At 39.4% G+C, this 12,492-nt stretch overlaps 1 protein-coding gene across 4 annotated transcripts in view; it reads right to left on the bottom strand.

Moving 5' to 3' along the window:
* Positions 1-157: 157 nt before the first annotated feature.
* The window catches only part of egr3 (early growth response 3), a 79,147-nt gene continuing 66,812 nt past the window's right edge, over positions 158-12,492 (bottom strand). For 2 of the 4 annotated variants that reach the window (XM_028457227.1, XM_028457226.1), the window contains 2 exons: positions 7,380-7,461; positions 158-1,980 (listed from right to left, as the gene is read on the bottom strand). In XM_028457227.1, the coding sequence (XP_028313028.1) occupies positions 902-1,972 (1,071 nt within the window). In that variant the 5' untranslated portion in view covers positions 1,973-1,980; positions 7,380-7,461 and the 3' untranslated portion in view covers positions 158-901. Of the gene's footprint in view, positions 1,981-2,262; positions 2,279-4,311; positions 4,834-7,379; positions 7,462-12,492 lie in introns of those variants that run through there. The other 2 variants (XM_028457224.1, XM_028457225.1) reach the window with 2 other exon arrangements.

Here is a 12,492-nt window from a genome sequence, read left to right as displayed (position 1 = left end):
GAAACGGCACATAAAGAGACAATTAAAAACATAAAATCAGTCACACTTACTACAAATAAATAAGTATTGGCAAAGGCATGGGTTGCTGCAGGCGTGTTTGTTTCGTGACGAGACACATGCCAGTTTATTTTGTGTGACCCATTGACTTAATATTTAGATTTCACCTCACTAAAGGTAATTATGTCTCTTTTTTTTTCTTTCTTTTTTTTTTTGCAATGAATGATCGTGGTTGTTTCAGAAACTCAACAACATTGATGCTGAGGCTCAAATTACTCACTGTCTTGTTTGGCAAATGTCAGACACAGTTTTCAGAACCAGGTTTGGCTGCATCACCACAATGCTTTTGGCACACGTTTCTTTGAGAAAACAACATTTAAATAGAAAAAAAACAAAAACAAAACACTACACCTCAACAAAACAACATACGGACAGTCAAGTGCCACTAATAGGGTGTCCATGACAGTACACAAATACAAACCAATTGCACTTTGAAACAGCCTGATTAATTTAATGCAGACAATTCAGCCTTAAATGGAGCTCTGTGATCAACTTGTGTGCATTTCAACCCAATTAAGAGGATTTCAGTGAAATATACAAAAGCGGATTCATTCCAAAAAACCCTATACACATACACAGTGGACAGGATGTGCTATTCTTTAGTTGGCACTGTGTTACAGTAGCTGAGGCTCTGAGTTGCTTGAAAGAAGAAGAGGACCTTGCAGCCGTTCTACTCCGACTTAAACTAAAGGCATCTCAAAATAAAAGGAAATGAAATGAGCTGGGGTTGTAAAAGAGAGGAAAAAGAGTCACCTATTTATTTCATATCGGACGAGGTTCCTTCTTCCTAAGTCTTTTTTTATGTGGTGCTGTAATGGTTGGGTCCCAGTGCATGTGCTGATGGTCATGATGCTGTGACTGTTGGTCCACCACAGGAGCTGGCGGGAGAGCTGTGGCTGCCTGCTGGACCACTGCTCTTATCAACAGGCTTCTTGTCCTTCTGTTTCAGGTGAACCTTTGCGTGTCTCTTTCTCTCATCGCTCCTGGCAAACTTGCGTCCACAGAACTCACAGGAGAAGGGCTTCTCACCTGTGTGCGTGCGGATGTGCGTGGTCAGGTGGTCACTCCGGCTGAAGGAGCGCATGCATATTCTGCACTGGAAGGGTTTGTGACCCGTGTGGATGCGAAGGTGGCGCGTGAGCTCGTCTGAACGTGAAAACCGCCTGTCACAGTTCTCTGCCGGACAGGCGTGAGGGCGTTCGTGTACTGGGGTTTTGCTGGGCCGATTGGGGTACTTCCGAGGTCGGATGGGTTTAAGGGTGAGAGTCTGTGGAGGAGGGTGGTGCTGAGGCGGGTGCTGCTGCCCGCCTATGAATCCAGGGTGTATCTGCTGCTTGTCTTTGAAGGCTCTGATGGTCTCCAGGGGTGTGATAGGTGGAGGGTTGACCCTAATCGGGTCCATTGTCTGGAAGGGTTTGTGCTCCATCACACCAACTTCACCCTGGTGATGGAAGAGGTTGTAGTCGGGGATCATGGAGAAAAGACTGCCATCCATAGAGGCTTTGGATGTGGAGTGATAGTCATTGCCAGGGTAGGCTAGAGCTGTGCTGGTGGCCGGGCTGTGGTGGAAGGAGACCTGGTCCTGGTACAGGTCACTGCAGGTGGAGTAGGCAGGCAGTGGCGGCCCATAAACCTGCTCCATATCTGACGTCTGTCCACCCATGCTGGCTGCGGAGGATGATGTCTGCGTGGTAACAGTGCCAGGCGACGGAGAAACCCCCAGGATCCCTGCGCTCACCAGGCTAATGATGTTGTTATCAGAGCACCAGCCTGATCCACCAATGCCACCAGACGGAGGAGTGTCGAAGGCAAACTTTCCCAGATAGGTGACAGTCTGTCCGCTGCGGTTCGACTGGAAGCTCGATCCATACTGAATCTCTGACGCTCCTTTCTCGCTCCCCATTCCCAGATCCATGATGTTATCTGGACAAAAGTGTATAATAACAAAGACAATGAGCAACCAAACCTTAGTGAAAGCTTTTTACATGAGTATGAAATACAATCATATGAGAGAAAAAAAAAAGCATGTGAAAGTCACATTATGTGACAAATGTGAAAAGAGTCCCCAAAAATGTACAGCATGGGTAAATCTGTGGGAACTTTAAGTGGCAGTCCTTTCAATAAAAACAGAGCTTTTTAGCAGATCGCCGTCATTAAGCAGAAAAGATGAAACAAATAAAATTAAAATAAAAAGATTTCCCATACAGTTCATGAAGAAATGTGATCGCTGACAGACCTGTAAGTTAAGTGACTGACTGCTGCATCTGAGAGACTAAAGTCTCACTCGTTCTCTCTCTCCCTTCCTCTCTTTCTCTCTCAGATCCCACAGGCTCTCAGAAATCAAGACCTAAGCACCCCCTTTGATCTAGTCATCGTGTCCCTCAGGAGGACAGACAAACTGAATGGCAAGATTTGATTTCCTTAAAACTGGGAGGGGATTAAAAAGCAGACATCACATTTATCGTGCTTATACTGTACACTCAAAAACCTATTTGCAGCTCAAGTCGCTCAAGAGGATTTTTTTGGTTTTTATTTAGTTTGTATAAATGTTTTCTCACTGTAATATAACAATAACGCTCTAAATGGACACACGCTGATCACAGCAGAAGATAAATTAAGAGATAAGTGTGTGGATCTTGCCTCAACCGGAGTTAAAACAGATGCCCTCGTTTCATTTTTTAAGGGAACCGTATACAGGAGTGCTTATATATTTACCACAATTACAATAATTACAGCTTATTGAAATTTAGCTGAAGGCAAATTATAATAAAATGAAACCAAAATTATCTGCATTGGACAATAGTATTAAAGCCAGGAGAGAGAGCAATGATTTTAGTGGATGTGACATTTAGAAAATGAGCTTCTGATTGAAACATAAAAAAAAAATAAAATAATATTTGACAGAAATGTCCGCATCTTCAGGAGACGATTTAAGTGATGGAGGGTTTTCAACAAAAGGAAGGGCAACAAAATAAAGTCTTTTCTTTTTAAAGGTTACAGCACACACCTGCTTCACCTGTGAGAGTGTGGCACTTCTTAAAACCTTCACCTATTATTTCCTCTAAATAACCTGTATACAAAAATGATGATAGGTGCACCATTTTACAGATTACAGCTTTATTTTTATTTTTTTTAGATGAAATCTAAACACAATAACGTGAACTCACTTTTTTTTTTTTTTAATAAATAAAACCCTGATTTTATTTTAAACACTCACATTAAATACATTTTGGTCATGAAAGTGTTTTCAGAATTGAAACATGTGCGTAAAACTTTAAGGCGCATGGATTTAATTCATATATGACAAAGAATATTGTGTTCTGTGCGCGTTGACGGGAGGAGCTGCATGGATTCACGTCCGAGAGAAATAAAACAGAAATATTCTCAATTTAGGCAATTTTAAAATACGTTTGGTTTAAAGGGTAAAATAACGACGTTGAAATGATTTTAATATTTTATATTGTCAGGTTGTTATAGAATTTAAAAAAAAGAGAGAGATATTTTGTATATTGAGTCAGATGAAGCTTTAATACTTATAGAGCTGGAGCCGCTTTAATTATTCACAAATATGCGCAAATGTAAAAATAAAACTAAAGCAGTCATTTACTGTAGATTATCCAGGTATATTTATATTAAGGTAATTTTATCGGGCCTCATGTTTCGTATATATAGTTGAACCCCGCACGCCTACTTAAATTCACTATGACATGTCAATGTTGTGAATGAAAGTCATTGTCCATATAGGATCATTTGGACATGAGGAGTTTATGGTTCACAAATGACGTGACGGTTCATGCTTAAACCACACGTTTCAGTCACACACAGGAACAGCGGCACAATTTACAGATTCAAACTTAAATAGTTCAAGTTTGATAACAAAGTCGCGACAATCGAGATTTCTATTCGTGTTTCGTTCGGGTTAATAAAAAGGTCGGCCTTTGTGTTTTCACAGCGCGTTTAAAATCCTGACAGAAAATATATTGGAAATGTGATTAAAAAAAAAAATAATAAAAAAAATTAAATAAATACATGCGATTATTTCTTTCTTTTTTAAATTTATCCTAACGTGGGAATAAAAAAATAATAATAATGCAAAAATAAATAAATAGTAGATAATTGCATGCGTGAAAAAGACACCAGGCACCGTGCGCAACAGACGGAGCGCCAACAGGTGCTCCATCCATCCCCGCCACAGACAACTGTTGCCGTCCCGCTCATCGCACTTTTCAAGCACTTTCCCGATAGAAGTCTTACCTGTGTTCATCTGTGAATAGTGGTTAACAGATTCCGTACTGTTGAAAATATTCATAGACGTCGGGATGTCTTCTTCTGGGTAGAGACTGTCAGGGATCGTGTTAATTAAACTGCTCATGGTAAGAGGGATCTTGTCCGCTAGTTTCCCTGTCATAGCAGTGAAGTTCAGTCCGACATCTACAGAGGACGGACGGTCACACGCCGGTATCCAACAGAGGAGATGGAGGAAAGAAGAAGAAGAAGAAGAAACACCAGGTGTTGTCAAAGTGGGAAAACACACAGGTGTGGATGAGTCTGAGGATCCTGAAGGTATCCGAGTTTCCCCGCTGGAGGATGAGCAGCCTGTGCCTGTGTTGTTGTTGTTGTGAATGTGATGATGAGTGTGGAGGAGCTGCGTGGCCGCTTTGTGGGGGAATGGGAATCAATGAAGGAGGTGGAGGTGGTGCTGGTGGTGTTGGTTTCACAAGAGCTGCTCCACTTGCTCTATTGGAGCTGGATAGGGGACTCCAGTCCGCCTGTATTAAATAGGGGGATGGAACTTTTTGGTGACGTAGATGACCATATATGGACACGGGAGCCCAGCAGCAGCAGGCTCTCCAGCGCGTCAGCCCGACGGAAAGTATACAGTGGAGGCTCAACGGCTCCGGCAGATAGAGCTGAAAGTTTAGAGCAGAACCCACCAGATACAGCTCCAGCTCTCTTTGGGATGAAGTGGCTCCCGACCTTGTGGAAAAGATAAAGCGAGATCCAGGAGCGCCCTTATCTTTTATTATTGTCAGACTTTATGATGCGTTCAGGGGACTATCAGGCACACAGTGAGCGTCTGATGTCGGTGAGCAAGAAAGGGAACGGCTATTATGTTATGGCTAGCAGTTTGTTTCTCACACAAAAACTACTTTGTGTTACGTGTCCAAACTTTTTCTAGTTGTTTGTTAGTTTTTTTCCCTTCTCCCCAACACACACACACACACACACACATTGCAAAGCTTTATCTTTTCTCCACCCCACCCTGCTTTTGTTTAGTAAAACTCAGACAGAGACATTATAACATTATGATGGGTTTATGTTGAGATGTTTTTTATTTTTATTTTTTTTGATAAACGTGACCATCTTCTGTCAATATCCTCAGTGTTTTATTTTGTAAACTCACACACTGGGTTTGACCTGGAGTATGAAGTGGGAACTCCAAATAAGGCAACATCCGGCCACGCCCCTTAATGTCCGTATATGGACTTGGTAGTTCCGTGCGAGGTTTGTAGTGGAAAAGTGATCGGAAGCCACAGACATAGCCGTGGACACAATGTCATGGTTTGCTTTTCACTAACTTGCCAACTTGTAGCAAATATATCTCATCTGAAAATACCTAAAAGAGTTTTAAAAAGCACATTTCTGTTGTTTGGGTAATCTCTTAGAAAACTAGACCCAGCCTGTGGTACCATCCTTTGACTGTAAAAAGAAGGTACCATCATGCATTTTTACAACTTTTTCTACAAATTCAAAAAATCCAAACTTTTAAAAGGTGAATTAATTTGTCACCATACAGCAAAAAATACAGTTCAGGGTGGCTAGTTGACCCTGAATTGCTGCACATTCTCAATAAAAGGACATTCAAACTATGACAGAACATGCAAAGTTATTGTGAAAAGGATCAGGTCCAATAGTGATCTTGCAATAAACCATTTTTGAGCTGAATAATAGTTAATTCAGATAAAAATGTATATAAAAAATCTATGTGATTGGCACAGGGTGGATTTTTTTCATACTAAGCCATATTATTATGCCCCCACTGCATGCCTAATATTGAGTAGATTTGCAGCTATACAGTCCATTGTTGTAAATTAGGATGCCTTTCTATCAGAATCAATGTGAACGTCTTCCAAAATTAAGCCCTAATGGTTCAATCTTAGCACAATTTGACCACTGGTAAAACTCAATAACATTTGGTGTTTTAATCAATTGTCAATGCTTTGCTTGCATTTTTTAATCTGTACAACCTCATTCCGCGGATTGGGTTATAAGCTTGCAGACATGGGCATCGTGGTGGCTTGGGGGCCACAAGCAGCTCTCATTTTCATTTTAGTTCAAAGGAATACAAAGCCCAGCATAATAGACAAAATAGCTCCAAAAACACACATAACAGCAAAAGGTCAGCAATTGCACACAAAGAAACAACAAAAATACACAAAGATTCCAAAAATGTACAAATTGGCTCATAAAATACAAAGACAACAAAAAGACACAAAAATCAAAGCATATACAAAATGATTAAAAAGACAAACAAATTGCCAACAGAATTACCCAAATTGACAGAAAAATACACAAAACAAAAATATAGAAAATGACTCCAAAAATGCACAAATTAACCACAGTGAATCACAAAATGGCAAAAAAAAAAAAAAAAAAAAAAAAAAAAAACCCAAATTGCTAACAAGAACACACATAATTACTTAGAAAACACACACACACAATGAAAACAAAAATCTCCAAAATGACAGAACAATACCCAAATGGACTCCAAAACACACACCATACTAAAAACTCACAAAAAAAAAAACAACACGATCACAAAGAGGGGAATACACAAAATGACAACAAAAATACACAAAACAAGAACACGTATATAAATAAATGAAAGGAAAAAAATATATACAAAATGGCCACAAAAACAAATAAATCCTTAAATGTTTGATAATGTGGCCCTTGATTAGGGCAACCACATTTTTGTGGCCCCCTGCTGTGATAAAGGTTGCCCATCTGTGCTCTAGTAGGTTGAATTTTTGTTCCAGCGTTTTGAGTTTAACACATGTGAAGGACCTGTTTGAAGCAGTTGCTACAGCAAATCAGTAACAAATCACCTGTTTAATTTTTGTAAGTGGATGTTTTTTACCATGTGAAATGTGTCATACGACTGAAACGTTAGAGCTGAAGCAATCAGACTCCAGAATTTATTAGTTCCTCAATGAACCAGAAGTGTAAACAAAGTGTGTGGGTGAGTTCGTCTGCATCATGCTTGGTGTCTGAGGGGCTTACACAAACAGAGCAGTCAGTCAGGTTGTGTGTCTAGTTACCATAGGCGAGTCCTCCATGTGTTTGCTTCCTGAGCGTCTGTCACAGCACTGATCTGATTCTGCAGGGGTCTTGCTCTCATACCTTCAGTTAGCAGCAAAACAAAGGAGATGATCGTCATTTATATGGCCAATGTAGTCCCCACTAAAGATAGATGTTTCTTCAATGAACATTTATGGTTTCAGACTTTACAGAAAAGTGCAGCAAAGGGAGAAAATCAAGGTAAGCATGAGGAAAACATGCAAGCTCCACAGAGAACAGGTCCCAGGTCCATCTGGGAGAAGAACCCAGAGTCTTCTTGTTGTAAAGTGGAAATGCTAAACATGACATCACAACACTGCCTGTTAATAGTTGTGTTTAGCGAATAGAATTTGGCCTCTTGGCCTGATTACTGTAAGTTAGCAGTGTTGCTTCACACTTCAAAACATTAAGGGTTTAAACCTCAGCCTTAGATTAGTTTGAGTGACCTGTGATATTCATCATGATGAGGCATGTAGAAGATAAGTTTGCAAACATGTCTTTTGGGAAAAATGTGTTTATGTGGTACCCGTTATTAACGACTGCATGGGGTCGTGGCCTAACCATCGTGTAATACTGTATGATCCATGCTTTGTTTATAACTTTGAAATGAACAACAAAAATGAATGATTTGCAATTCAGTAGATTGTTAAGCATAAAAAACCCTGAATAATTAGCAGATTTTTGCATCACTGTGCTTTGGCTATCCTTCCGTTTCACATCTATCCTATTATTTCAGTCAAATTCCAATGAATGGATTTAAACAATTTATAGAAAAGTCAAGATACAAATTCATATGAATTCCCCAGATGTGGTCACTTAGAAAGCGTACAGCATTGTGGAGCACTGTGGATGTATTTAGCAGTTTTACTGTTCAAAAGGGACACCTACATGTTTCAGGTTTATTTCCTAGACTATGAGCTGTGTCACACGCAGCAGGCCTGCACTGTTTGTCAATGGGCCACCCTGTTAGACCTCTCTCTGTTCCATCCTGGTTACTTTGCATAGATCGAGTCCATGGAAGCAATTGAAGGATAAACAGTTGGAGCAGTTTTGTTTTCCATGCTTCACAGTGACAAGTTTTATTCTTTGTTATAAGAGTAGAGGCTAAAAATATCAAACTTGCTTTAATGCAGTAATCTGAACATGGCATTTTGTCACATTTAAAAAAAAAAAAAAATGTTTAACTTGCATTACATTGTAAAGATCATCTATTACCCATAATTGCTACACATTCTGAAGGACAGTCATATGTTCATTCCAGGACTATTACACAGACACAATCACAGATATAGTCATTTTAAGAGACAGCAAAGGAGGGAGGAAACTGGAGTACTCAGAATGTGACAAAGTCTTGATCAGCAGGACTCAAAATCACTGCTGTTCCTGCATTTTTACCAGCTTGAACAATGTTTCGTTGACTTTTTTATGGATCAAAGTTGGGATAGGAATAAAAACCCACTAAAACATATAAAATGAAAAATGGTCTCAAGCAAAAAAAAAATAAATGGAAAAGAACATATTTTAAATACACTTACAAAGCTCACATTTCCAATGGCAATTTTTTAAGCTTAAAATATACTTACTCTTTATTCCAGGAGCTTTGGTCCCAATTTAAAATGACTGAAACAGATATCTGCATTTAAGCTTGTGTGTATGTATGAGGGATAAAAATCTCTCTATTGAAAACAGGGGGAGCAAAAATACCTTCACAAAAATCTTTAAAGGTCAAAAGGTGCTTTTTAGCATTCTGCATTTCTGATTGTTGATGGTAGCCAAGTGTTCAACTGGAAAACAAAGCCATTCATGTTATTTTCCTTCTGAGAAAGCGCTCATATCCCCATGTGGACAGCTCTGAATCTCACTGGTCAGAGATTGTCTGCTGAGGTCAAAAGTAAAAAAAATATGAAAAATAAATGTGCAAAGTGGTCAGCTCATCATATTGTAAATATGCATTGGACAGAAGCCACGTTTAGATTTATTTTTGCAATTGCTCACAACAATGAACTGGAACTTCTCTTGTGAAATCAATATGACGCAGAAGAAGCAAAGACAAAACAATAATTACAGACTCACAAGTCAAAAATGCATATTAGATCAGTTAGTGCCGGTTAGGCAATTGCATTGATTATACAAATTCCTTTTAATTAATCTAAGTTTGAATAAATTAGGAAAATAATAATTGCATTTCCTATATCATCAGGGAATGTATCTTCCCAGATAATGCAATAATATATTGTGCAGTGTTGAACTACAGCTGTCAGTTTTTTATTTTTCATATTTCAACTCTCCTGACACTGGGTGTAAAAATAACCACATTCAAGAAAGCTGAGTGGCAAAACCCAGTAGCTCTGGCAGAATATTTACAAGATATAGATGGGGGGGGGATGCACAGTGCATTTGGAAGTACAAATCTTGGCATTTCAGTGGCGTGCTGATGGATTCAAGTAGGTGGATTTTTGGAAGAATGCGTTCTCACTTGGCAAACCACACAATGAGTGTGGAATTATACTTTACTTGCCAATTGTGAAAATGTTGATTTCATAAATCAAAAAAGATGGGAAAATCAAGGTCAAGAGCAATATTCTGTTCAGAAGCCATGGATTCTCCAGTTGTGAACTGGTGCGCATTGTTTTGGTTGTTGTCTTTGTGGCCAGCTGCTTTGACTGCTAAGGCTGGGAGGAAAACAAAGCAAATGCAGGTCAATCTGATCAATGATCTCCCAGAGTTCACAGAGAGGGCACATAGGGGTTTACCAAGGCGGGCTTAACCACCAAAGGAACAAAAACCTCCATTACCTACTCCTGCCTAGTCCACTGATGAGACACCAAATTGGGGTCAATGAAACCACCAACTAAAGATTGATCATCAGAACATCAAAGTCACTCATTTAAATCCAGCTTTTCCAGACTTCCGGGGTATCGATACTAACCTCTCCCAGAGGAAAGTTGCTGGTTAAAAACCAATATTCCTCATGTAGGGGGGGTACTCTGACCGAACCCTCTACAAAGACTCATGAAGTCTGAAAAGCATCTCACTGTGAGAGGGTTGAAAAGTTTATCCACACAGTCCTCTGCAGACCTGCCAGGTGTGACTCTGATGCAACTCTTTAAAGTTCAAAATGGGTTCATTGTCACAAAGTAAGTCTGAAGGACACAGAGAACAAGCGCGGTCAGACGTCAGAACAATCAGTCAGAAATCTGAAAGTTGCCCATTTTTTTTCCATTTTGGGTGTGAGTGATCAATGGAAATATGATAACGATTACTCAGTGAGCTAGTTCCCTTTACCAGGTCTATGTCAGAGGCTACAGCCCCTCCTCTGAGCCCTGTCACTCTTAACTCAAGTTCCACTGAGGCATCCGGCTGTGTTGCGGTCTGGGTTTCACCTCCCACTTCCTTTTTTTTTTTTTTTTTGGCCCTGACGTGTTTCCGCCCCTGAATTAGAATCAGCTCTTTCCACAGTCAGTCGTGATATCAGGTCGTCTTCCTAGTCTTGTTGACAGTGTTTGGAAACAAATAAGAAATCCCCTGGCATGTCAAAATCTATATCTCCCAAACCTGTGACAGAGTTACAGGGCAACATCAAAACCTGGTGGCAGTTGGAACTCAAAGAGGAAATCTATCTGCAACTCAATGATAAGATAGACACATAGGATCTGACGTTTGCAACCTTTGAAGACTTTATTCTGCTTTATTCAAGAAAAAACAAAAGAATCATATTTTCTCTTTTTTTATCACAATGTTACCAGATTCTTCTTTTTCTTGCAAGCAGTTATCAGTCCTGGTAGTTCTGTGTGAGAAATTGCACTGTGGCCACAGGAAGGCCAAGATTGTACCTTTGGACAAACGATGGGAAATCCCACTTACCTGAAAGAGCAGAAAATTGTGAATTAATCATTGAATAATTTGAAATAAATCAGTGCTTTGCATAAAAACCCATTTAAATAACATAACAATAACCAAACATTTTTTGAATTCATATTTTTGTCAATAAACTCAGTGGTTAAGGTGCTGTGTCAGTTGTATTACAAGAGCATCTCTTCTGACCGCTCAGTCTGTGTTTAAGGGATCTGAGGCCTAACTGAGCAGCACATGGCTTTGAGATGTGAGTCACTGAGAACAGCACTGCTGAAAATAAAACATGTTGCTGTAATGATGGAGGTGGGAACGCAAGGACGTATTGGCAAGAAGATATGATTCAATCGCCTGGACTGTTTTTTTCCTTCCCTCCCCTTTTAAACAAACACCAGACGGCCATCCGGCTGGTATGACAATATCACTTTATAAGATTTTGACAACCACTGATTCCCTGCAGTTTCTCCTCCTTCACTGAAAAAAGAGGGGAGAAAACAAATCACAATTTTTCGATTCAGGGAGACAAACTTAAGGAGACAATCTAGATCGCTAAAACTTCAATAGAACCTGAAAAAAAAAAAAAAAACTGTCCATCTCTCTGCATCAGATAATGCTTCTTTTCTTTGCGCAGTTATCTAGGGAATCACAAATATTCTGGTATTTCCGTATGAAGAGTAATGACATTAACATCTGTTAAGGAATAGCATTGGGACGTCTTTAAAAAAGGAAGCCAACAATTGATCTGATCCAAATCTGTAGAGATTGTCTTTATTCGGGAATTTAAACTTCATTTTTGTTTCATTGAAAAGAACAGTGTCAAGCTTTATTGTTGTTGGTTTTACCATCATAAACAACCTTCCTTATCCTTTTAACACATTTGGGGATACTATAACTAAATATTGTAATGTTTTGTCAACATGAACAAATTAGAATGACTTACTCTAAATGGAAACACTCTGTAGTTGATATTTTTTATTTGAGATTTAATTCAAACATTCATTGCACATGTGACCAGAAAATTATAAGAAAAAAACTGCCAAATCATAATCACATTTGGTTTGATTATTGTATTGGTAATTTAATAGCAACTTAACGTGGTCCTGCCAATGCGCAATGATGCGTTACTAAGTCAGGATTTCAAAATCCAAGGCCTCTCTGTGAATGAAGATTGTTTCCAGATTAATAATGGAGTAAGGCCAATGGAGTCAGATGACCCGTCAGTGTGACAGGGCATGGCCTCTG

This window comes from Gouania willdenowi, chromosome 9, assembly GCF_900634775.1.
Source record: "Gouania willdenowi chromosome 9, fGouWil2.1, whole genome shotgun sequence".
Classification (NCBI taxonomy): Eukaryota; Metazoa; Chordata; class Actinopteri; order Blenniiformes; family Gobiesocidae; genus Gouania; species Gouania willdenowi.
The sequence above is the reverse complement of the archived record's forward strand: the minus strand, read 5'-3'. Positions and strand labels throughout refer to the sequence as shown.